The sequence below is a fragment of the Ovis aries genome, chromosome 16 (assembly GCF_016772045.2).
Source record: "Ovis aries strain OAR_USU_Benz2616 breed Rambouillet chromosome 16, ARS-UI_Ramb_v3.0, whole genome shotgun sequence".
NCBI classification, from domain to species: domain Eukaryota; kingdom Metazoa; phylum Chordata; class Mammalia; order Artiodactyla; family Bovidae; genus Ovis; species Ovis aries.
In genome coordinates, this window is record NC_056069.1 from 54031311 (window position 1) to 54055404 (window position 24094).

At 38.4% G+C, this 24094-nt stretch overlaps 1 protein-coding gene across 6 annotated transcripts in view; it reads left to right on the top strand.

Moving 5' to 3' along the window:
* CDH18 (cadherin 18) overlaps nucleotides 1-24094 on the top strand; it is a 1280123-nt gene that overhangs the window by 1176233 nt on the left and 79796 nt on the right. For all 6 annotated transcript variants that reach the window (XM_060400264.1, XM_060400265.1, XM_027980148.3 and 3 more), the window contains one exon: nucleotides 14839-14975. In XM_060400264.1, the coding sequence (XP_060256247.1) occupies nucleotides 14839-14975 (137 nt within the window). The remainder of the gene's footprint in view (nucleotides 1-14838; nucleotides 14976-24094) is intronic.

Genomic DNA, 24094 nt, shown 5'->3' on the forward strand with positions numbered 1-24094 from the left:
TCAAATTGCCAACATCCGCTGGATCATGGAAAAAGCAAGAGAGTTCCAGAAAAACATCTATTTCTGCTTTATTGACTATGCCAAAGCCTTTGACTGTGTGGATCACAATAAACTGTGGAAAATTCTCAAAGAGATGGGAGTACCAGATCACCTGACCTGCCTCTTGAGAAACCTATATGCAGGTCAGGAAGCAACAGTTAGAACTGGACATGGAACAACAGACTGGTTCTAAATAGGAAAAGGAGTAGGTCAAGGCTGTATATTGTCAGCCTGCTTATTTAATTTATATGCAGAGTACATCATGAGAATTGCTGGGCTGGAAGAAACACAAGCTGGAATCAAGATTGCCAGGAGAAATATCAATAACCTCCGATATGAGGATGGCACCACCCTTATGGCAGAGAGTGAAGAGGAACTAAAAAGCTCTTGATGAAAGTAAAAGAGGAGAGTGAAAAAGTTGGCTTAAAGCTCAACATTCAGAAAACGAAGATCATGGCATCTGGTCCCATCACTTCATGGGAAATGGATGGGGAAACAGTGGAAACAGTGTCAGACTTTATTTTTGGGGGCTCCAAAATCACTGCAGATGGTGATTGCAGCCATGAAATTAAAAGACGCTTACTCCTTGGAAGGAAAGTTATGACCATCCTAGATAGCATATTTAAAAGCACAGACATTACTTTGCCAATAAAGATCTGTCTAGTCAAGGCTATGGTTTTTCCAGTAGTCGTGTATGGATGTTAGAGTTGGACTGTGAAGAAGGCTGAGCACCAAAGAATTGTTGCATCTGAAAGAGTCCCTTGGACTGCAAGGAGATCCAACCAGTCTATTCTAAAGGAGATCAGCCCTGGGTGTTCTTTGGAAGGAATGATTGATGCTAAAGCTGAAACTCCAGTACTTTGGCCACCTCATGTGAAGAACTGACTCATTGGAAAAGACTCTGATGCTGGGAGGGATTGGGGGCAGGAGGAGAAGAGGACAACAGAGGATGAGATGGCTGGATGGCATCACTGACTCGATGGACGTGAGTCTGAGTGAATTCCGGGAGTTGGTGATGGACAGGGAGGCCTGGCGTGCTGCGATTCATGGGGTCGCAAAGAGTCTGACATGACTGAGTGACTGAACTGAACTGAACTGAACTGATCTGTGGGCCAGGGGGTTGTAATAACATGCCCCAAATTTTTGTAACAGACCTAGTGAGGCTGCAGTATTAGTCCCATTCTATAGTCAAGGTGCAGACGGGAATTTTGGCCAATTTTACACAGTGATACAGTGGCAGATCCAGAATTTAAATTCAGTTTTGCTTCACTAATAAAACCCCTGTTTTTTTAAAGCCCCTAACTGCTTCTCATGTGTTTCAAATAATAACAGTGTAAACTGCATTAAAGAAGTCAAATATCATGTAGTTGGAAATGAATGTTTTATGTTCAGATGTGTTACATACTCTGGAGAAAAGAGATGCTGAAAAGAGTTCCATTTCTAACTCTAGCATCCCATGAAAAACTCTTTTTAATTTTAGAGTTTCTCCATATTGTAAAATCAAAGACATATAATTTTATTTACTGCAATATAAAGAAAATTACTAAAGTCCTCAATCAATGATTCTTATCCAGTGAAGAGCTTTAGTGTGAATTTATATGAGTAAATCTGCCCTTTCCTACTCTGATTTATAATCTGAATTTATCTATTTATTTGCTTATTGGTAATATTTTAATATTTTTTTTGCATAATAACTTTAAGCCATCAGAAGGAAATATTAAATATCTTGTGTAATTGTTTTAAATGCTTAGCATAACATTATTTAGGAAACAATAGCCAATTTATATGCTAAAATAAGAAATAAAATTGTGATCAGGTTTGGAAATAGCTGCCAAATTAAAAAAAATTTTCTAAAATATCCTTAGGAAAAGAATAGTTGAAGAGCATTAGGAGTGTTTACTTAGTTGATTTTGAGTTTAATTGTAGCCTCAGAGAACAAATGCTTCAAGTATGTTCACTGCATTCTTATTATGGTGCTTAATTTCTTACACTTTCCTGAGATTTTCATATAGCTTATGATGAGACGGCAGTTAGAAATACCTCTTAAAATTAACAAAAAAAAAAAAAAGAGAGAGAGAGATTTCAAAATGATAACAAGGTCATATAGCAAACTTGAAAAGGAAAGTAAACATTTGATTAAAAATTTTGAATATAGGACTCAAACTTCTGAAAAGAAGGCAAAAATACTCAGAAAATATGTTCCAAAATGTACTCATATTAAAGTGAGTTTTTATTCTATAGATCAAATGAGTCAATATTGTAATTAAGCCTTTAATAGAAAGTCTTAATATACCCTCATAAAAGCTGTCATAGTTTTCTGATACAAAGGAGATAACTCATTAAGGATATTTCATGCAAACTGAGTGCGGCTTCCATTAAGACTGCAGGTGTTTGTCTTAGACTCCTGTTTTGTGATTCAACAAATTATGTACAGCCAAGTTGGTACATTTAGAGAGACCAATAACTTTACTATTAAGTGACATGTGACTATGGCATTTGCAAATGTAAAGGGACCTAAAGATGTCCAAGACAAATCTGTTCTTATAGAGATGAAAGATCGTAGACTAATATGGCTGAAAATTCAGCACCCAGTCACACAACTGACAACTCTAGAGACTGGATAAAATGTGATCTCTTCTACCATGCTTCAATAAAGACACAGAAGGTCTCTGAACATTTTTAAATGTGGGGCTCAGATTTACCAAAGGGTTGAACTTCCTGATGTTCAAGCTGGTTTTAGAAAAGGCAGAGGAACCAGAGATCAAACTACCAACAACCGCTGGATCATGGAAAGAGCGAGAGAGTTCCAGAAAAACATTTATTTCTGCTTTATTGACTATGCCAAAGCCTTTGACTGTGTGGGTCACAATAAACTGTGGAAAATTCTGAAAGAGATGGGAATACCAGACCACCTGACCTGCCTCTTGAGAAATCTGTATGCAGGTCAGGAAGCAACAGTTAGAAGTGGACATGGAACAACAGACTGGTTCCAAATAGGAAAAGGAGTACGTCAAGGCTGTATATTTTCACCTTGCTTATTTAACTTATATGCAGAGGACATTATGAGAAATGATGGACTGGAAGAAACACAAGCTGGAATCAAGATTGCCAGGAGAAATATCAATAACCTCAGATATGCAGATGACACCACCCTTATGGCAGAAAGTGAAGAGGAACTAAAAAGCCTCTTGAAAGTGAAAGAGGAGAGTGAAAAAGCTGGCTTAAAGCTCAACATTCAGAAAACGAAGATCATGGCATCTGGTCCCATCACTTCATGGTAAATAGATGGGGAAACAGTGGAAACAGTGTCAGACTTTATTTTTTTGGGCTCCAAAATCACTGTAAATGGTGACTGCAGCCATGAAATTAAAAGACACTTACCCCTTGGAAGGAAAGTTATGACCAACCTAGATAGCATATTCAAAAGCAGAGCATTACTTTGCTGACTAAAGTCCGTCTAGTCAAGGCTATGGTTTTTCCAGTAGTCATGTATGGATGTGAGAGTTGGACTGTGAAGAAGGCTGAAGCTGAAGAATTGATGCTTTTGAACTGTGGTGTTGGAGAAGACTCTTGACAGGTCCTTGGACTGCAAGGAGATCCAACCAGTCCATTCTGAAGGAGTTCAGCCCTGGGATTTCTTTGGAAGGGATGATGCTAAAGCTGAAACTCTAGTGCTTTGGCCACCTCATGCGAAGAGTTGAGTCATTGGAAAAGACTCTGATGCTGGGAGGGATTGGGGGCAGGAGGAGAAGGGAACGACAGAGGATGAGATGGCTGGATGGCATCACTGACTCGATGGACGTGAATCTGAGTGAACTGCGGGAGTTGGTGATGGACAGGGAGGCCTGGTGTGCTGCGATTCATGGGGTCACAAAGAGTCAGACACGACTGAGTGACTGAACTGAACTGAACTGAACTTAGCATGTGGTGTTAACCACTCTTGATCAGGGTCCTGACACCAAAAGGAGAATCTGAGTTCTGGTTGGGCATGTACAATTAATTTAGTTCTGGAATGAATATCTAAATCCTTGCTTAGTGATGTTTATTAGTCTACTGACTGGAGACTAAAACATTGAAATAGCTTTCATGTGAATTTTACAAAGAAAGAAGACAATGCTTAAAATGGTGCCAGAGCATTTCCAGAACTCAAGATTACTGGAATTTTTAAAATCTTAGTTACTTAAAGGCATAAATAACAGATGGAAACTTATTTTTTGTGCAGAGATTTCACTTCTTTAGGTGCTGTTGTTGTGTTGGATCAAGGTTTCAGTACAGGAAGTTAAAAAGCTTTCTAAAATATCTATGTGCTATATGTGCTGCCCATTTTATTAAGCACAGTACATTATCAAGTGACAAATGATCCCTAAGTTCTATTTTTTTTCTTTTGGAAAGATTATTTTCTGGATGCATGACTTGTGGAATAAATTGCATCCCCAAAGTGAGCCAAGGGAATCTTAACTTTTTTTTAATGAATCTGAGCTATATTGCAGATGTGTGACTTTTTGTTAAATTAAAGATGAGGCTAAGCTGCTGTAATATCCTACAGGGTGTATATTGATTATACTTTATCCCGCCTATTGATCATGGTCAGTAAAACTTATGAAAACAGCTGTTTGGGAGGCAAGATCTCAAGTATATTAACTTCACCACTCACATTCTATATGTATAGGTATCAGAAGTATGACAATGGAAAGGCATCTTCTATTATTTTATCCAACTAATGTTTCTTCAAATATAGCACTGTAAAAATAGATTTCCATTATACAAGTTTTAAATTAATTTTTATGGTGAAATAGATAGACTGTAATAAAAATAATAAGTGCCTCTGAGGACTGAAATTTTTTGTTACTGAAGTAAAAAATAACTTTTCTAATGTACTTTAACATGATTAATAATTATTTTGAATGGTTGGAGAAGGCAATGGCAACCCACTCCAGTGTTCTTGCCTGGAAAATCCCAGGGATGGGGGAGCCTGGTGGGCTGCCGTCTATGGGGTCGCACAGAGTCGGACATGACTGAGTGTCTTCACTTCACTTCACTTTCATGCCTATAGGTAGCTTCTGTTGAAGAAAATTCTTTGAGATTAACTGCATCCTATGGCCAAAACTTGTTTGTAATTTGTTTGCCCAGAAATTCTAACAATAAAATTTTATCATATTTCAATGCAATGCACTTTCTTTCCACTTTGCTCATCACATTAAAATGTATTTACTAGAAATATGAAGGCGCATATATTGAATGGCAGAAACAGAGAGTAGCTGTAGGAATAAAAATGATAATCTAGGTTTATAAACACATACAAGTTTGCAAGTGTTAAATGAACCCATTTCTCAGCCAACATGAAATTAGACATGGATTGAATATGGAATTGAACAGTTAAAACACTATAAGGAACTACTGGACAAATCTGAGATAGCGCAAACTTAATTGCACTTCCTCTGATCTATAGCCAGGGGATCGCCAGTCCCTCAGCGGCAACATCTTGTTGATCAGTGATCATATAACTTCCTAAGTAGCACTTAGCATAAAGATCATTCAGATACCTAGTTCATGAAGGATACAGTGAACTTATAGTCGTGGTTGAATTATAATGTGATTTGGAGAAGGAAATGGCAACCCACTCCAGTATGCTTGCCTGGAGAATCTCATGGACAGAGGAGCCTGGGAGACTACAGTCTATGGCATCGCAAGAGTTGGACATGACTTGAGTGACTAAGCACACACATACAGTCATCATATCAAGCTTCCCAGATGGCGCTAATGGTAAAGAACTCTCCTGCCAACACAGGAGACATAAGAAACACAGGTTCAATCCCTGGGTCGGGAAGATCCTCTGAAGGAGGGAATTGCAACCCACTCAATTATTCTTGCCTGGAGAATCCCCTCGGCAGAGAAGCCTGGAGGGCTACAGTCCATAGGGTTGCAAAAAGTCGACAGGACTGAAGTGACTTAGCATGCACACATGCAATCATCATATCAGAGTAGCCCTTGAAACTGCCTAAACATTTCCTCCCTAACTAACTTCCAAATGAACAGCCAGGCTAACTGTTTTTGCTACATATACCTGTGGATTTGCCCAAAGTGTCAGCTGGATGTACCACAAACTGCATTTTTCTTAGATTCAAACTGAAGTCTAAAAAAAGTGAGTGATAAAAACAATCATAACTGTATTACACCTTAAAATTAGTTCCAGAACTATAAGCTAAATAAAATACTGTAAAAAGTGTACACTTGTCCTTTTTGACAGTGTTTAGATATCCCTCAATGAAAGAGAGGTGTAAACTAAGCACAAGCTATGAAAAATAAAGTCTATTCTGGAATTATTCTGACAAATTTCAAACATAATATTGGGAATATGTATAAAGGGTAATATTAGGAATCTGTGTCTCTGACATTGACAGGTACTGGCAAGCAGATTCTTGACCACTGAGCCACCTGGGAAGCTTGTTCATTCTCTTAGCACTGCTCAGTGCCATTTTAACAGATATGCTAGATCTATTTTAGGAACAAATTTCCATAAAATTCACATTTACATTGTGCATGAATTGAGGCCAAAATATGCAGCTTGTTAAGCACTGAGGAAAAGGATGTAGAAGATGTACCTCTATGATATCTGAAAATGGGCCTCCCAGGTGGCCCTAGTGGTCAAGAATCTGCCTGCCAATGGGGGAGACACGGAAGATGTGGATTTGATCCATGGGTCAGGAAGATCCCCTGGGTGCTGCTGCTGCTACTGCTAAGTCACTTCAGTCATGTCCGACTCTGTGCAACCCCATAGATGGCAGCACACCAGGCTCCCCCGTCCCTGGGATTCTCCAGGCAAGAACACTGGAGTGGGTTGCCATTTCCTTCTTCAATGCATGAAAGTGAAAAGTGAAAGTGAAATTGCTCAGTCGTGTCCGACTCTTAGCGACCCTATGGACTGCAGCGTACCAGGCTCCTCTCCCCGTGGGATTCTTCAGGCAAGAGTGAAGTGGAGTGGGGTGCCATTGCCTTCCCCTGGATAGGAAATGGCAACGACTCCAGTATTCTTGCCTGGAAAATAGTATGGGACAAAAGAGCCTGGAGGCTATAGTGCATGGGGTTGCAAGACTGGGACATGACTGAATGACTAAATCACCACTATATCTGAAAATTGGGAAATTTGTTTTGGGTAAATCCCCTTGTCATTTTTCTCAACTCTTTATTTATCTTCAAGAACCAACCTATGCAGAAACGTACTGTGAGTACAATTTTCCCCACCAACCACCTCTAATCTCTCTCTTAAGCATTCTCTAATCAGTTTATTTGATACTATTGAATCAATATTCATTCCTTACCAAAGAACATTTTGTTTTTAAAGTAACTACTTCACACCAGTCAGAATGGCTGCGATCCAAAAATCTGCAAGCAATAAATGCTGGAGAGGGTGTGGAGAAAAGGGAACCCTCCTACACTGTTGGTGGGAATGCAAACTAGTACAGCCACTATGGAGAACAGTATGGAGATTCCTTAAAAAATTGCAAATAGAACTACCTTATGACCCAGCAGTCCCACTGCTGGGCATATACACCGAGGAAACCAGAAGTGAAAGAGACACATGTACCCCAATGTTCATGGCAGCACTGTTTATAATAGCCAGGACATGGAAACAACCTAGATGTCCATCAGCAGATGAATGGATAAGAAAGCTGTGGTACATATACACAATGGAGTATTACTCAGCCATTAAAAAGAATTCATTTGAATCAGTTCTGATGAGATGGATGAAACTGGAGCCAATTATACAGAGTGAAGTAAGCCAGAAAGAAAAACACCAATACAGTATACTAACACATATATATGGAATTTAGGAAGATGGCAATGACGACCCTGTATGCAAGACAGGAAAAAAGACACAGATGTGTATAACGGACTTTTGGACTCAGAGGGAGAGGGAGAGGGTGGGATGATTTGGGAGAATGGGAATTCTAACATGTATACTATCATGTAAGAATTGAATCGCCAGTCCATGTCTGACGCAGGATGCAGCATGCTTGGGGCTGGTGCATGGGGATGACCCAGAGAGATGTTGTGGGGAGGGAGGTGGGGGGGGGCATGTATGGGAACGCATGTAAGAATTAAAGATTTTAAAATTAAAAAAAATAAATAAATAAAAAATAAAATAAAATTTAAAAAAAAAAAAAAGTAACTACTTACTTCTAGTGTAACACTGTGTAAAGTAAAAGTGAAAGTTACTCAATTGTGTCTGACTCTTTGCAACTCCATGGATCTTGGAATTCTCCAGGCCAGAATACTGGAGTGGGTAACCTTTCCCTATCTTCTCAACCGAGGGATCAAACCTAGGTCTCCCACATAGCAGGTGGATTCTTTATCAGCTGAGATACAAGGAAACCCCAAGAACACAGGAGTGGGTAGCTATCACTTCTCCAGATATCTTCCTTTCCGAGGAATCAAACTGGGGTCTCCTGCACTACAGGCAGATTCTTTACCACCTGAGCTATCAGTTCAGTTCAGTTGCTGAGTCATGTCCAACTCTTTGAGACCCCATGAATCGCAGCACGCCAGGCCTCCCTGTCCATCACCAACTCCCGCAGTTCACTCAGATTCACGTCCATCGAGTTGGTGATTCCATCCAGCCATCTCATCCTCTGTCGTCCCCTTATCCTCCTGCCCCCAATCCCTCCCAGCATCAAAGTCTTTCCAATGAGTCAACTCTTTGCATGAGGTGGCCAAAGCACTGGAGTTTCAGCTTTAGCATCATTCCTTCCAAAGAAATCCCAGGGCTAATCTCCTTCAGAATGGACTGGTTGGATCTCCTTGCAGTCCAAGGGACTCTCAAGAGTCTTCTCCAACACCACAGTTCAAAAGCATCAATTCTTCGGCACTCTGCCTTCTTCACAATCCAACTCTCACATCCATACATGACTACCGGAAAAACCATAGCCTTGACTTGACAGACCTTAGTTGTCAAAGTAATGTCTCTGTTTTTGAATATGCTATATAGGTTGGTCATAACATTTCTTCCAAGGAGTAAGCATCTTTTAATTTCATGGCTGCAGTCACCATCTGCAGTGATTTTGGAGCCCCCAAAAAAATAAAGTCTGACACTGTTTCCACTGTTTTCCCATCTATTTGCCATGCAGTGATGGGACCAGATGCCATGATCTTCGTTTTGTGAATGTTGAGCTTTAAGCCAACTTTTTCACTCTCCACTTTCACTTTCATCAAGAGGCTTTTGAGTTCCTCTTCTCTTTCCGCCATAAGGGTGGTGTCATCTGCATATCTGAGGTTATTGATATTTCTCCAGGCAATCTTGATTCCAGCTTGTGTTTCTTCCAGCCCAGCATTTTTCATGATGTACTCTGCATATAAGTTAAATAAGCAGGGTGACAATATACAGCCTTGATGTACTCCTTTTCCTATTTGGAACCAGTCTGTTGTCCAGTTCTAACTGTTGCTTCCTGACCTGCATACAGATTTCTCAAGGGGCAGGTTAGGTGGTCTGGTATTCCCATCTCTTTCAGAATTTTCCACGGTTTATTGTGATCCACACAGTCAAAGGCTTTGGCATAGTCAATAAAGCAGAATTAGATGTTTTTCTGGAACTCTCTTGCTTTTTCCATGATCCAGTGGTTGTTGGCAATTTGATTTCTGGTTCCTCTGCCTTTTCTAAAACCAGCTTGAACATCAGGAATTTCATGGTTCACATATTGCTGAAGCCTGGCTTGGAAAATTTTGAGCATTACTTTACTAGTGTGTGAGATTAGTGCAATTGTGCGGTAGTTTGAGCATTCTTTGGCATTGCCTTTCTTTGGGATTGGAAGGAAAACTGACCTTTTCCAGTCCTGTGGCCACTGCTGAGTTTTCCAAATTTGCTGGCATATTGAGTGCAGCACTTTCACAGCATCATCTTTCAGGATTTGGAAAGAGCTCTACTGGAATTCCATCTCCTCCACTAGCTTTGCTCGTAGTGATGCTTTCAAGGCCCACTTGACTTCACATTCCAGGATATCTGGCTCTAGGTGAGTGATCACACCATCGTGATTATCCATGTTGTGAAGATCCTTTCTGTACAGTTCTTCTGTGTATTCCTGCTATCTCTTCTTAATATCTTCTGCTTCTGTTAGGTCCATACAATTTCTGTCTTTTATTGAGCCCATCTTTGCATGAAATGTTCCCTTGGTATCTCTAATTTTCTTGAAGAGATCTCTAGTCTTTCCCATTCTGTTGTTTTCCTCTATTTCTTTGCATTGATTGCTGAAGAAGGCTTTCTTATCTCTTCTTGCTTTTCTTTGGAACTCTGCATTCATAAGCTTATATCTTTCCTTTTCTCCATGGCTTTTTGCTTCTCTTCTTTTCACAGCTATTTGTAAGGCCTCCCCAGACAGCCGTTTTGCTTTTTTGCATTTCTTTTCCATAGGGATGGTCTTGATCCCTGTCTCCTGTACAGTGTCACAAACCTCATTCCGTAGTTCGTCAGGCACTCTATCTATCAGATCTAGGCCCTTAAATCTATTTCTCACTTCCACTGTATAATCATAAGGGATTTGATTGAGGTCATACCTGAATGGTCTAGCAGTTTTCCCTGTTTTCTTCAATTTGAGTCTGAATTTGGTAATAAGTAGTTCCTGATCTGAGCCACAGTCAGCTCCTGGTCTTGTTTTTGTTGACTGTATAGAGCTTCTCCATCTTTTGCTGCAGAGAATATAATCAGTCTGATTTCTGTGTTGACCATCTGGTGATGTCCATGTGTAGAGTTTTCTGAGCTATCAGGGAAGCAAAAAAATCTCAAAATTCTAATCCCTCAGGTTTTATGAAAGTGAAAGTGTTCGTTACTCAGTCACATCCGACTGTTTTAGGGACCCGAGTCACTTCTTAATTTTAAATGATTAACATTGAATGATTTCACTTATAACACTCCAAAATAATTTTGCATAGTTCTTTTCTGTCACATTTCTGTTTTCCCTTTTCTGACTTTTTATCACTATGGCTGGGTAGAAATACAAGGGTAGTTAAGCGGAACTATTCAGTTCTACTTGAGTCAAAATTCAACTGCAACCCCATGAATAAGATTCTTTCGCTCCAAGCTCTTCTAGTCTGTATGTTGTAGATTTCCAAGAGAATTAGGTCACATAGAAAACCAAGAGGTAAATACCATAAGTCTGGGACTCATGCCTTGTATTAAACCTACCGTTTAAACGTAGGTTAGCTATTTCTTTTTTTTAATTTCAGATAAAAATGTATTTATTCTAAGTGTTTAACCACTATTTCTAGCACGTATTGTTAGTAAGCTCTGTGTGAAGAGCCTAAAAGAGAGGAGATTGTTCTGATAAAGGGACTACATATTTTCAGAGTCTTGGTTCAGCTTATGAGCAGAAGAAAACCCATTTTCGTCCAGACTGACAGTTATAAAATGATCAGATTTCTAAAATGGGGCTTGTCCTGCTATATTTCATAGAGGCGTATTGATAACAATGCAATCTGAACTTTGCTGATAGTTGCTGCAGGAAACGTTGAGGTTGAATAATATTTTCAATTTCAGGTCCAACTTTCAAATCCAGTAGCTGTTGTTCTTAAAGTAACCCAAAATGGAAAATTTCTTAAAGACAGGTTACTTTAGATGATGTAATAACCAGATTGCCAACTGATTACATTTTAAGGATGTTATTCTTTTCATGTGACAAGATTGCTCACATCTCCTTAGCAATTCAGCCTTCATCCTCACTCATCCTTGACATCAGGCCTCTGGGGAAGGATATTATGAGAAGATATTTTTGTGATATGAACTTAAGTCAAAGAAGGTAAATCAGTGTCAACATGCCATGGCCTAATGCTTTGGGAAAACCCAGTGATATCTCTCTTAACCACTTTTCTATGGAGTCTGGATCTAATGTTTCTTGCAATCAGATTTCTTTTATACCTTTATCTTTTCGGGTTTAAATTGATTTTGCATGTTGAATTTCCTTTAAGTAACAGAATTGCTATTAGAACCATCAATGCCCAAAATGGTCAATTCCTTGTCTTGATCATACAGTTTCAAGTGATTTATTCTCTTATTTTCTGATGTTGTTTTCACTTAGTGAGCTCCTAGATTTCTTGGGACGTTCTATAGCCTGGATCTCTGTGGTACTGTCTTCTACCATGTTTGTCCATAGGTTTTTATGATGTTTATACCTTAGCAATATGCTTTAGGTACCCTGTTAAAAGAGTATGCCTATGCTATGTTTCCCTCAATATGGTGGACGAGGAGGCTGAGGACACAGAGAGGATGGAAGTCAGCATGGAGTTGCTGCAGACCCCTCAGCAACTGGCGTCTGTGATGCATTAAGCCTCATCAGTCTAGACTGGATTTACTTAGAACAGTAGATAATGGTACAGGAGTCCAGCTGGAATCACGTTGCAAACTCTTCAAGATACATTAGATTTCTCTGGGCAAGACTTTGAGTTTTGCAAGATAGTAGGTAGATGACCAGATAAGGCAATGGCACCCCACTCCAGTATTCTTGCCTGGAAAATCCCATGGATGGAGGAGCCTGGTGAGCTGCAGTTCATGGGGTCGCTAAGAGTCAGAGTCAGACTGAGCGTCTTCACTTTCACTTTTCACTTTCATGCATTGGAGAAGGAAATGGCAACCCACTCCAATGTTCTTGCCTAGAGAATCCCAGGGATGGGGAAGCCTGGTGGGCATCTGTCCACTTAGAACCCTCCTTTCTAAGAGTGCATCCTTACTCTCCCAGTTTTCCTTCTCTCCAGGGCTGTTCTTTCTCTTACACCTTCTCCTATTCAAAGACTGGACTCCTTTAGACTCAAAAGTCTGGGGATTTTACTACTCAGTCTTTCACTTCCTGTTTTCCTTACAGTTCTCTCCCAGATGAGACTGTTCCTATTACCTTACATTTAGACTGATCTAACTGATCATTTATATTTTCTGTTTATTCAGAAAGCATATTTGAACTCTACAACCATTTCTAATTTTCTAGTTTATTTTCCACATTTATTTTTTTGGCATCTCAGACATAACATTGCAAAATCATTGATTGTTCCCACTCTTTTATTTCTCAAAGGGAATTTTTTCCCCTAACTCTTTATCCAGTGCCATGAACAGGCTTATCAAATACATGCTGGGTCAAATAAAAAAAAAAAACACAAAAATTGAGTCATTTGTAATTTCTTCTTTATACTGATACCACTCCAACAGAAAGCTGTATAGTTTGTAGCCAGCTTATAGCACTATTTCATGTATTGTTCCATTTCCTTCTATTGTTTCACATTTGTCCATGATGACATCATTTCTTTTCTGAATTTTGTTAAAATATTCTACAGTCCGATTCAAAGTAAGCACTATAATTTTTCCAGAATCTAAGTAAATCTATGTCCTTTGTTTAGAATGTTTTCCCATTTCTTTCATTAAAAAAAAAAAAGACAATGTTAATCATGTGCTACAGGGCTTGCTTGTCCTATGCCCTAGCCATCCACTTAATTCACTCTGCCAGTTACATTAAAGCATCTATTTGTTTTTCAACCAAGTCAAGCTTTTTCTTCATTTCGATCTTTGACTTTAGTCTGTCATATCCCAGTATTTTTCCCCTTGTACTTTTCACATAGTAGTTCATCTTTTTTCTTTTCAGGTGTTGATGAACTGTTACTTAAGCTATCATGGATATGAGAGGGAAGATGTATTAGAGGTTTAAGGAGAAAAGAAAACACTCTCCCCTTAAATCTATTTAGGAATAGTTTGGAACATTTCGAGAATATATGATGATTGTTGACTATATTTTGTATTCACATTTATGTTCATTAAATATTGCTGAATAATGTAAAACCCCCAAGGCTATAGAGAAATGTCATGTATAACCACATTGTATGTGTCTGTGAGTTAACTGAGGATTGGCTGAACTTGGCTGGCTTCTGTTTGCCAACTGTGCTACCTCCAGGACATTCAATCCTGCATCTGCTCATTTATTAGGTAGCTCTGCTCTAAGAGGGACCCTGACAACTCTGCCTGTGAGGTTCATCTTTCTTCTGGGGACCAGTAGACTAGTCCTGGCATGTTCTTCTTATGGCAGTGGCAGAGCATAAGAGGAAACCTAGACCCAGATGTGGGATAGGACACCATGACTTTCAACTCATTCAATTGCCCGAGTTAGCTGAAGGCCAAACCTAAGGGAAGAGAACCCTGAAAAATTACATGAATTAGTGAGGGAAGAAGATTTGTGGCTGATAATGCAATCTACTTCCTGTTTATTTTATCATTATTTAACTAAACAAGGTGCTAGGTGTTGTGGACATGATGGTTATTAATCAAAATGTTTTGGTTTTTATTTTGTATATATCTTCAAACTTCAGCTATGATGAAATTATAAGATAAATTAGTCCCTGACCTGTTATCCTAAAAAAAAAAATTGTACATACAGCAATTAGAAGTTTTATTAAAGGTTCATTTTTTTTCCAATGTACTATGAACTTCACAGAGACAGGTTTTTTTTTTTTTTTTTAATCTTTCCTTTATTAATTACTGCAGTTTTGCCATCTATTACCTCCTAAGCTACTTATGGAGTTTAAAGTTTTGCTTTTTAACTTTTTGAATTAGTAATTAAATTGAATGTTAAGTAAGGACAGACAGGAAAATAATTAATATCAGTCTATGCAAATACAAAATGGATGGGCAAAATGGAGGGCCAAATACAGAAAATAAAAGTGCACATTTCAATATTTGAGTATAATAGATTTAATACCTTCCTTGGTTCAGTTTTCTTTATCATAGCACCAGGTAAAAGAAGATTCATCCTTGTTTTGTTTTTTTTGTTTTTCCTTTAGATACTTCATTGACTACAATGCTGAAGATGATAGATTTTTTAACATTGATGCCAACACTGGAACCATTAAGACTACCAAGGTTCTTGATAGAGAAGAAACTCCATGGTACAACATCACAGTTGCTGCTTCAGAAAATGGTAAACTTCTTTATTTTATGTACCATAGAAAAGATGTCTTTTAAACATGAAGATTTATGTTGAGATTTTCTCCAGAGCAGAGCTTTCATGATTTTTATTTTTTTAATGCACCTAACAGAGTGCACAGAATGTATTAGATACAGTTACTCATTGTCAGATGCGATTAGTAAATCTTATATCTTTTCCTTTACTATAATCTCTGCATAATGGTAGAAAGTTGATATCACAGAGTACTTAGTCTGCATCACTTAATCAAAATATCTAATTCTCTTAATTGTGAGACTTGCTTTGTCATGTGCTTATGCCTTACTTAAGTAGAAGAAGAATGCTTCATATACAGTGAAGCAGTTAGGAAAATAAAGAGAAGAAAAGAAAATTTAACATTTTACTTGAATGATTTTGTCAATACAACACCTTTCTTCAAGCTTCAATTGACTCTTATAAATTTTACAGTAAAGGAATAGCTCTTGATATTTCAACAGGCAGGTCTAAGTCATTTGTAACAAATGTACACCACCATACAACTGAGGAAGGCCGTTGTTTGATCCTCATCCAGAACACTGCATTGTGCTAAATAACCACATTATTAAAAAAGTATAAATATCAACAATTATCTCAGAGTTCAAAGATATGCATAAATGTTTTCAAATGAAATTAGAATAAAGCTCTAGGAAAATGGATCTGCTATCAAGAAATTGAAGTATGTATTTGCATGTTGAGAAAGAATTCAAAGGTATAAACTGCCCCAAGTTTACTATTATACATGAAAAATGAAAGTGAAAGCATTAATTGATCCACCATGTCTGACTTTTCGTGACCCCCATGGACTATAGCTCCTCAGACTCCTTGGTCCAAGGAATTTTCCAAGCAAAAATACTGGAGAAGGGGATCTCCTTCTCCAGGGGATATTCCTGACCCAGGGATTGAAACTGCATCTCCTGAATTGTAGAGAGTCTCCTGTATTTCAGGCAGATTCTTTACCATATGAGCCACCAGGGAAACCCAGTATTGCATATATCATATGTATGTGTGTGCACTCAGTCGTGTCTGACTCTTTGTGACCCCATGAACTATAGCCTGCCAGGTGCCTCTCCATGGGATTTCCCAGGCAGGAATACTGGAGAGGGTTATCATTTCCTTCTCTGGGGATCTTCCCAACACACAGATCAACCCTGAGTCTGTTACATATCCTGCATCAGCAGGTGGTTTCTTCACTACTAGAGACACCTAGGAAGCCCAACTTACAATGACTTTTAAAAGATTTCAATATATTCATAAGAGAATTATAAACATTAACATTTAGGAATACTTTATATTGGGAAATGGTATACAGTTCAGTTTAGTCGCTCAGCTCTGACTGACTCTTTGCAACCCCATGGACTGCAGCATGCCAGGCCTCCCTGTCCATCACCAGCTCCCAGAATTTTCACAAACTCATGTCCATTGAGTCAGTGATGCCATGCAACCATCTTATTCTCTGTTGTCCACTTCTCCTCTTGCCTTCAATCTTTCCCAGCATCAGGGTCTTTTCAAATGAGTCAGCTCTTCTCATCAGGTGGCCAAAGTATTGGAGTTTCAGCTTCAGCATCAGTCCTCCCAATCAACACTTAGGATTGATGTCCTTTAGGATGGACTAGTTGGATCTCCTTGCAGTCCGAGGAAATCTCAAGAGTCTTCTCCAACACCACAGTTCAAAAGCATCAATTCTTCGGTGGTCAGCTTTCTTTATAGTTCAACTCTCACATCTATACATGACTACTGGAAAAACCATAGCCTTGACTAGATGGACCTTTGTTGGCAAAGTAACATCTCTGCTTTTTAATATGCTGCCTAGGTTACTCATAACTTTCCTTCCAAGGAGTAAGCATCTTTTAATTTCATGGCTTCAGTCCCCATCTGCACTGATTTTGGAGCCCCCAAAAATAAAGTCTGGCACTGTTTCCCCATCTATTTGCCATGAAGTGATGGGACCAGGTGCCATGATCTTAGTTTTCTGAATTTTGAGTTTTAAGCCAACTTTTGCACTCTCCTCTTTCACTTTCAAGAGGCTCTTTAGTTCTTTGTTTTCTGCCATAAGGGTGGTGTCATCTTCATATCTGAGGTTATTGATATTTCTCCTGGCAATCTTGATTCCAGCTTGTGCTTCATCCAGCCCAGTGTTTCTTATGATGTACTCTGTATATAAGTTAAATAAGCACAGTGACAGTATACAGCCTTGACATACTGATTTTCTTATTTGGAACCAGTTTGTTTTTTTATGTCCAGTTCTAACTGTTGCTTCCTGATCTGCATACAGATTTCTCAAGAGGCAGGTCAGGTGGTCTGGTATTCCCATCTCTTTCAGAATTTTCCGCAGTGTATTGTGATCCACACAGTCAAAGGCTTTGGCATAGTCAATAAAGCAGAAGTAGATATTTTTCTGGAACTCTCTTATATAAAATAAAATTATACTCTTTCTTCTGCCCTCAGAAGATATATGAAATTTTTACAAAATATTCAAGCTTCATTTAGAAAGACTTTACATACTGTATGATTTACCTTTTTATAGTGTATCAGTTCAGTTCAGTTGCTTAGTCGTGTCCGACTCTTTGCGACCCCATAAATCACAGCACGCCAGGCCTCCCTGTCCATCACCAACTCCCGGAATCCACTCAGACTCATGTCCATCGAGTCCGTGATGCCATCCAGCCATCTCATCTTCTGTCGTCCCCTTCTTCTCCTGCCCCTAATCCCTCCCAGCATCAGAGTCTTTTCCAATGAGTCAACTCTTCGCATGAGGTGGCCAAAGTACGGGAGTTTCAGCTTTAGCATCATTCCTTCGAAAGAAATCCCAGGGCTGATCTCCATGTCTAATGACTATTAGTATATTCAGTTATCCATCAGTTGTCACAATGGATTTTAGAATGTATTGACTACTTCAGAAAGAAATCCTGCATCCCTAGTCATCCTGTTCTAATCCCTCTTGCCCATGCCTCAATCCAAGGAGCCACCACTCCAAGTATCTGTTTTTATAGATGTCTTTTCTGTATAGGCTGCTGTAACAGTAGGTCATAAACCTAGTTCTTAAACAGCAAACATTTATTTCTCACAGTTCTGGATGCTGGAAATCCAAGATCAAGAGGTCAACAGATTTGGTGTCTGGTGAGAACGCAGTTTCTGTCTCCTAGTGGTATACTCACATGGTGCAAGAACAAGGGATCTCTCTACGATCTCTTTTATAAGGGATTTAATCTCCTTCATGAGTGTTTCACTCTGAATTTGGTGGAGAAAAAAAAAATTCAGTCTACAGCAATAGTTTTTCCTTTAATTGGCATCTTATACAAAACAATCCCATAACATGTAGTTCTTTGTGCCTGGCTGACTTCACTTAGTGCATTATTTTCAAAGTTCATTTACATTGTAGCATGTATCTGTGCTTCACTCTTCCTCACTACTAAAAAGCTTTCCTTTATTTGAATATACTGTATTTTATGTATCCATTCACCACTTGATAGACATTTGGGTTATTTCCACTTTTTGCCTAATTTGAAGAATGTTGTCATAAGCATGGATATGGATGTTTTTGTGTGAATGACTTTTCATTTCTCTTGAGTATTTCGCTAAGAGTGGGATTGCAGAGTCATACAGAAACTGTGTTTAAATCTTTGATGAATTGCCAGACTGTTTTCCAAAGTGACTAAATTTTACATTCCCAGCAGCACTATATGAGTGTCCTAGTTATTCTATATTGTTACCAATATTTAATGTTCCATACTTTTCTGATCATGATCATTCTATTAGATGTGAGGTGATAGCTCATTGTGGTTTATGCACTTTCATAATGTCTTGGATCACAAAACAATAAAGCTGCTCCAACCTTTTCTATTCTATCTGAATTTTTCATGTGTTCACCTGTAAAATCAACTCAAGTGGTTTCCATTTAGATCATTTTTTCAATATAATATTTCTCTTTGAAAATAAGGATTTACTAATTACTTTTAAATGAGTATTATAAATAATACATGAATGGATTCATTTGCTATCATTCTGGTTAATTTTCATTTTCAAAATGGCCAGAATAGTTCTAGAATTGCATGTGCTTACTTACCAGGAACAATAAAATTACTGCCATATGATAAAGCCTCATTTAAAATTAGTTTTAAAATAAAGGAATAAGTGGATTGATAAATTGAAGCATATGCAATGGAGATATTGAAAAGTTTCCAAAAGTATTGTATAGTTATTCTTGCAATCAGGCTCCATGTATAGAAGATGGAAGGGGAAAATCCCTGGAGAGAATACTTGCTTGTCAAAAACAGTAAGGACTTATTTTATAACATCGAATTCAACTCCAGAGGTATTTTGATCAGAAACTTTACTTTCATTCACTTAAATCTCATCTCAACCCATATAATATTTGCATCAAGACAAAGCTACTTTGTAAATATACATGAGTTCAAGGGTATCATGAGAAGTATATTTGCAATCATTACCAAAGGAAACCAAAGGGAATGTTAATTTTTACTAAAGTAGCATCTTAGGTATGTACTTACTTTCTTTTTTTTAATTACTAATTGGTAGATTTCATATGGGAAATGAGTTAATACACATCTACTAAGTAAAACAGTACAGTAAATTGTAATATCATAAATTTTACAGTTGGTAATAAAGAAGCCTTAGAGACACCTCAATGAGCATTACTAAAATATAATTTAATCCTAATCATAAACAGGTATGCAGAAAGAATGGGCGCTAGTTAAGATTTTATAGCTATACTGGGAGACTGTGTTTAGAAAAGTGCACATTCACCTACTAATGGCTTGGCCTAAGTGCCTATTAAATAGAGTTGGGAGCTCTTCCACATACAATTGTTTGTAAGCATTAACAGGAGCTATGTCATAAAACTATTTTCTGGTATATTTCATTTTGGATACTTTTTCAATAGAACTTTTTAAAAGGCTGTACTTTTTTAGTGCATTTTACGTTTAGTAAAATTCAAAGAAATGAACAACGATTTCCTATGTATCTTCTGCACCTATACATGCTTAGCTTCCTCCACTATCAATAACCCCCACCAGAGTGATGCATTTGTTACAACTGATGAGCCTACACTGACACATCATAATCAACCAATGTCTATAGTTTGTTGTAGGGTTAACTCTTTATTATTCTATGGTTTTGGACAAATGCATAATGGCATATACCCACTAACATAATATCATATAGAGTATTTTGACTGCACTAAAATGTTCTGTGCTCCATCTGTTCATCTCTCTCCATCTCTACCCCTGGTAACCACCTATCTCTTTATTGACTCCATAGTTTTGCCTTTTCTAGAACATTATATAGTTGGAATCATACGGTATGTGGACTTTTAGGTTGGCTTCTTTCACTTAGTAATATAGATTGAAGTCTGTTCAAATCTTCCATGTCTGTTCCAGTTTTGATAATGCATTTCTTTTTGCACTCAGTAATATGAAATTGTCAGCCTGCACCAGTTTGTTTACCCATTCATCTACTGGAAAACATCTTGGTTGTCTCCAAGTTTTGGCAATGATAAAATAATGTTGCTATAAATATACATGTGTAGGTTTTTGGGTGGACAGATGTTTTCAGCTCCTTTAGGTAAATACCAAACTCTGCAATCCCTGGATCATATGGTAAGAGTATGTTTAATTTTATAAGAAATGAATACTGTCTTTTGAAGTGCTTGTGCCATTTTGAATACCCACCAGGTATGAATGAATAAGGGTTCCCATTGTTCCACATTCTAACTAGCATTTGGTGGTGTCATTATTCCCTGGATTAGCACCACTCCAATAGATACATATTGGAATATTGTTTTAACTTGCATTTTTTTCTGATGATATATATGTGGGGCATCTTTTCATAAGGTTATGCCATGTGTGTGTTTTCTTTGGTGAAGTATTTATTAAGATTTCTGGCCCATTTTTTAATCATGTTGTTTGTTTTCTTAACATTTAATTTTAAGAATTCTTGGCTTTTTTTTTTTTTTTGGGTAGCTAATTTATCAGATGTGTCTTTTGCAAATATTTTCTCCCAAACTTTGTCATATCTCCTCATTCTCTTGACAATGTCTTTCAAGAGCAGAAATCAAATTTTTAAAAATCTTAATGTAACAATTTTGAGGAGACTGTTGCTCTATGGAATTATAATTAGAAGTTAATGCTTTAAAATAGTCTATCCACTACCTAGGGGCTTGTGGCAGTAAGAGAAATGTTCTTCCTTTGGGCAGATGAAGCGATGCACCTGATTTAAGACAGAACAGGAGCAAAGCACCTTTGTGCAAAAGAAAAAAAAGCAGCAACTCCAAAAATCTTGCTGCTTTCTTGAGGCGAACAGGCCTTATGCCAAAAGATCATGCGGAGGTTGAGGGTGCCACAACTGGGCATCTATTGAGCATGCAGGTGGGGCTCAGGTGCAATGCAATTGTTAACTACATGGTGTTTGATCTGCCTTCCTTCATCCTGTAGTTTTTAGGTCACAGTGATTATTCAGTTGCCCAGTCAGGCAAGAAAGGCAGGAACCTTGGGTCTGGTCTATGATTATCTTTTATTTGTTGTTGCTCAGTTCCTAAGTTGTGTCCAACTCTTTGTGAGCCCATGGACTGCAACATGTCAGACCTCCCTGTCCCTCACCATCTCCCAGAGCTTTCCCAAACTCATGTCCATTAAGTCAGTGATGCCACCCAACCATTTAATCCTGCCCTTCACTATCTCCCAGAGTTTGCTCAAATTCATCTCCACTGAGTCAGTGGTGCGATCTAATCATTTCATCCTGTCACCCCAACTCCTTGTGTCCTTAATCTTTCCCAGCATCAGGGTCTTTTCCAATGAGTTGGCTCTTGACCTCAAAGAAGTGCCAAAAGTATTGGAGCTTCAGCTTCAGTGACAGTTTACTACTGTAGCTAAACATAGTGAAAGTGAAAGTGAAGTCGCTCAGTCGTGTCCGACTCTTTGCGACCCCGTGGACTGTAGCCCACCAGGCTCCTCCGTCCATGGGATTCTCCAGGCAAGAGTACTGGAGTGGGTTGCCATTCCCTTCTCCAGGGGATCTTCCCAACCTAGGGATCGAACCCGGGTCTCCTGCATTGCAGGCAGGGTCTTTAACCTCTGAGCCACCAGGGAAGCTAAACATAAGTAGCAGCAGCTATTTTCACTGGTATATTGTGCTTTACGGCCATGTCATTCTAAGAAAAATCCCTGTGAAATAGAAAAAAACAGATATTATTCTTGCTTTATAAAAAAAAAAGAGAGACTTATACAAATCTGAATATTTTTGTTCCTATGTCTGTGTTCATTCTATGTCAGCTGATGTTCATTGAGCCCAAGTACTTGTCAGGTATTTTAACTGGTTGAGATTTATCTTATTATTTTTAAAATTCATTCTGTGACATAGGATTATTTTCACCATCTTAAAGAATACACTAGGAATCAAATAAATTCAATATATATGTCTTTGGTCAGGGGAATAGAAAGTGGTGTCTCATTATCACATATCAGAGTTCTTAGGGAAGAGAACTTTCTTGATAAATTCCTGCAGAATATTTCTGTTACAGCTAACAATGTAATCCATAATAGAACTATTTGGTAACTTCTGTTACTTTTTTGTTGATGTGTAACAAATAGTCACATGATTTCTGTAGGTCAGAAGTCCAGGAGGGTTCAACTTAGTCCTTTGCTTAAAATCTGGAAAGACTGAAGTCGTGTGTCAGCTGGGCTGGTGGTCTCTTATCTAAAGGCTCCAGGGAAGAATCTGATTTCATGCTTATTTCCCTCATTGGCAGAATCCACTTCATTGAGGATGTAGGTGGGAGGGTTATATTTTTTATTTTTCCTGGATCTTAGCTGGGAGAGCTTTCTCCTTTTAGAAGCTGCCTGAATTTCTTCTTCAAGCATGCAATTGTGTGTCAAGTCCTTCTTATGTTGGAATCTCTTTCATTGTCTCTTCTGCTACCATCTGGAGAAAGTCTCTGCTTTCAGTGGTTTTTCACCTGATTGAGTCAGGCCCACTCAAATAATCTTTGTACATTAAGGTCACCTTCCTTGAGACTTCAGTTACATCTGCAGAATTCCTTCACAACAGGACCCAAGTTAACGTCTAGGTGAATAATCGAGGGACAGGAATCATAAGCTGGAATCTTTAGAATTCTGCTTCCCATGACCCTAAAATGTCTGTAAAATTTGGGATAATTTTTTTATAGGATAATAAATATTCTTTCTAATTTGGATGTCATGGCTTACTTTTCCTTTTATATGACTCCTCAGTAAAATAAAGGCTCTAGTAGGCACTCAATAAGTAGTTCTTCACATGTTTTTTCAAATGACTAGCTCTCATCTCCCTCCATTTCCTTGTTAATGCCTCAGTTCAGGATAATGTATATTTTTATTCTAACTGCTTTTCAGAAATGCCACTGTGTTCATCAGTTCATAATAGCTAAGTTCAATGAATTGTCTTCATTTCTTATCTCCCTGATTTCTTTGTGATATCTGACTATGTTAATCATCCTCTTTCCTCTTGGAATGTTCTGCTTCCTTGGCTGCCATTCTGGTACTTTGGAATGCTGTACTTTATCATCTGTGTTCTAAGGAATACATTAACTGACTCACTTGGAATGCAGTAATAAATGATACCTGCTAGGGAGTGTAGTATTTTAGGGGCTAATCATATAGAGGGATTATTTTGTCTTTGAGGAATTTAAGAGCCTAATGCAAAAGACGGGGTAGCTGAATAATTGCATTATGGATAATCACTGTGAGGATAAGTTTTTTTAGGGACTAGAGAAGCATGAAAACGTGGTGGCTTAATCTCTTTGTGAGGACCAGTGAAGATTTCATAGAGAGTACAATGATTGGATTGAGTCTTGAGGTGAAGGATGAGTAAAGGTTAGCCTGCATTCTGCTCTCAAAATAGTGGCTCAGATGGTAAAGAATCTGCCTCCAATGCAGGAGACCTGGGTTCTATCACTGGCCTGAGTAAATCCCCTGGAGGAGAGTATGGCAACCCACTCCATTTTTCTTGCCTGGAGAATCCCCATGGACAGAGGAGTCTGGCAGGCTATATAGTTCATGGGGTCTCAGAGTCAGACACGACTGAGGACTATGCACAGCACAGAAAAA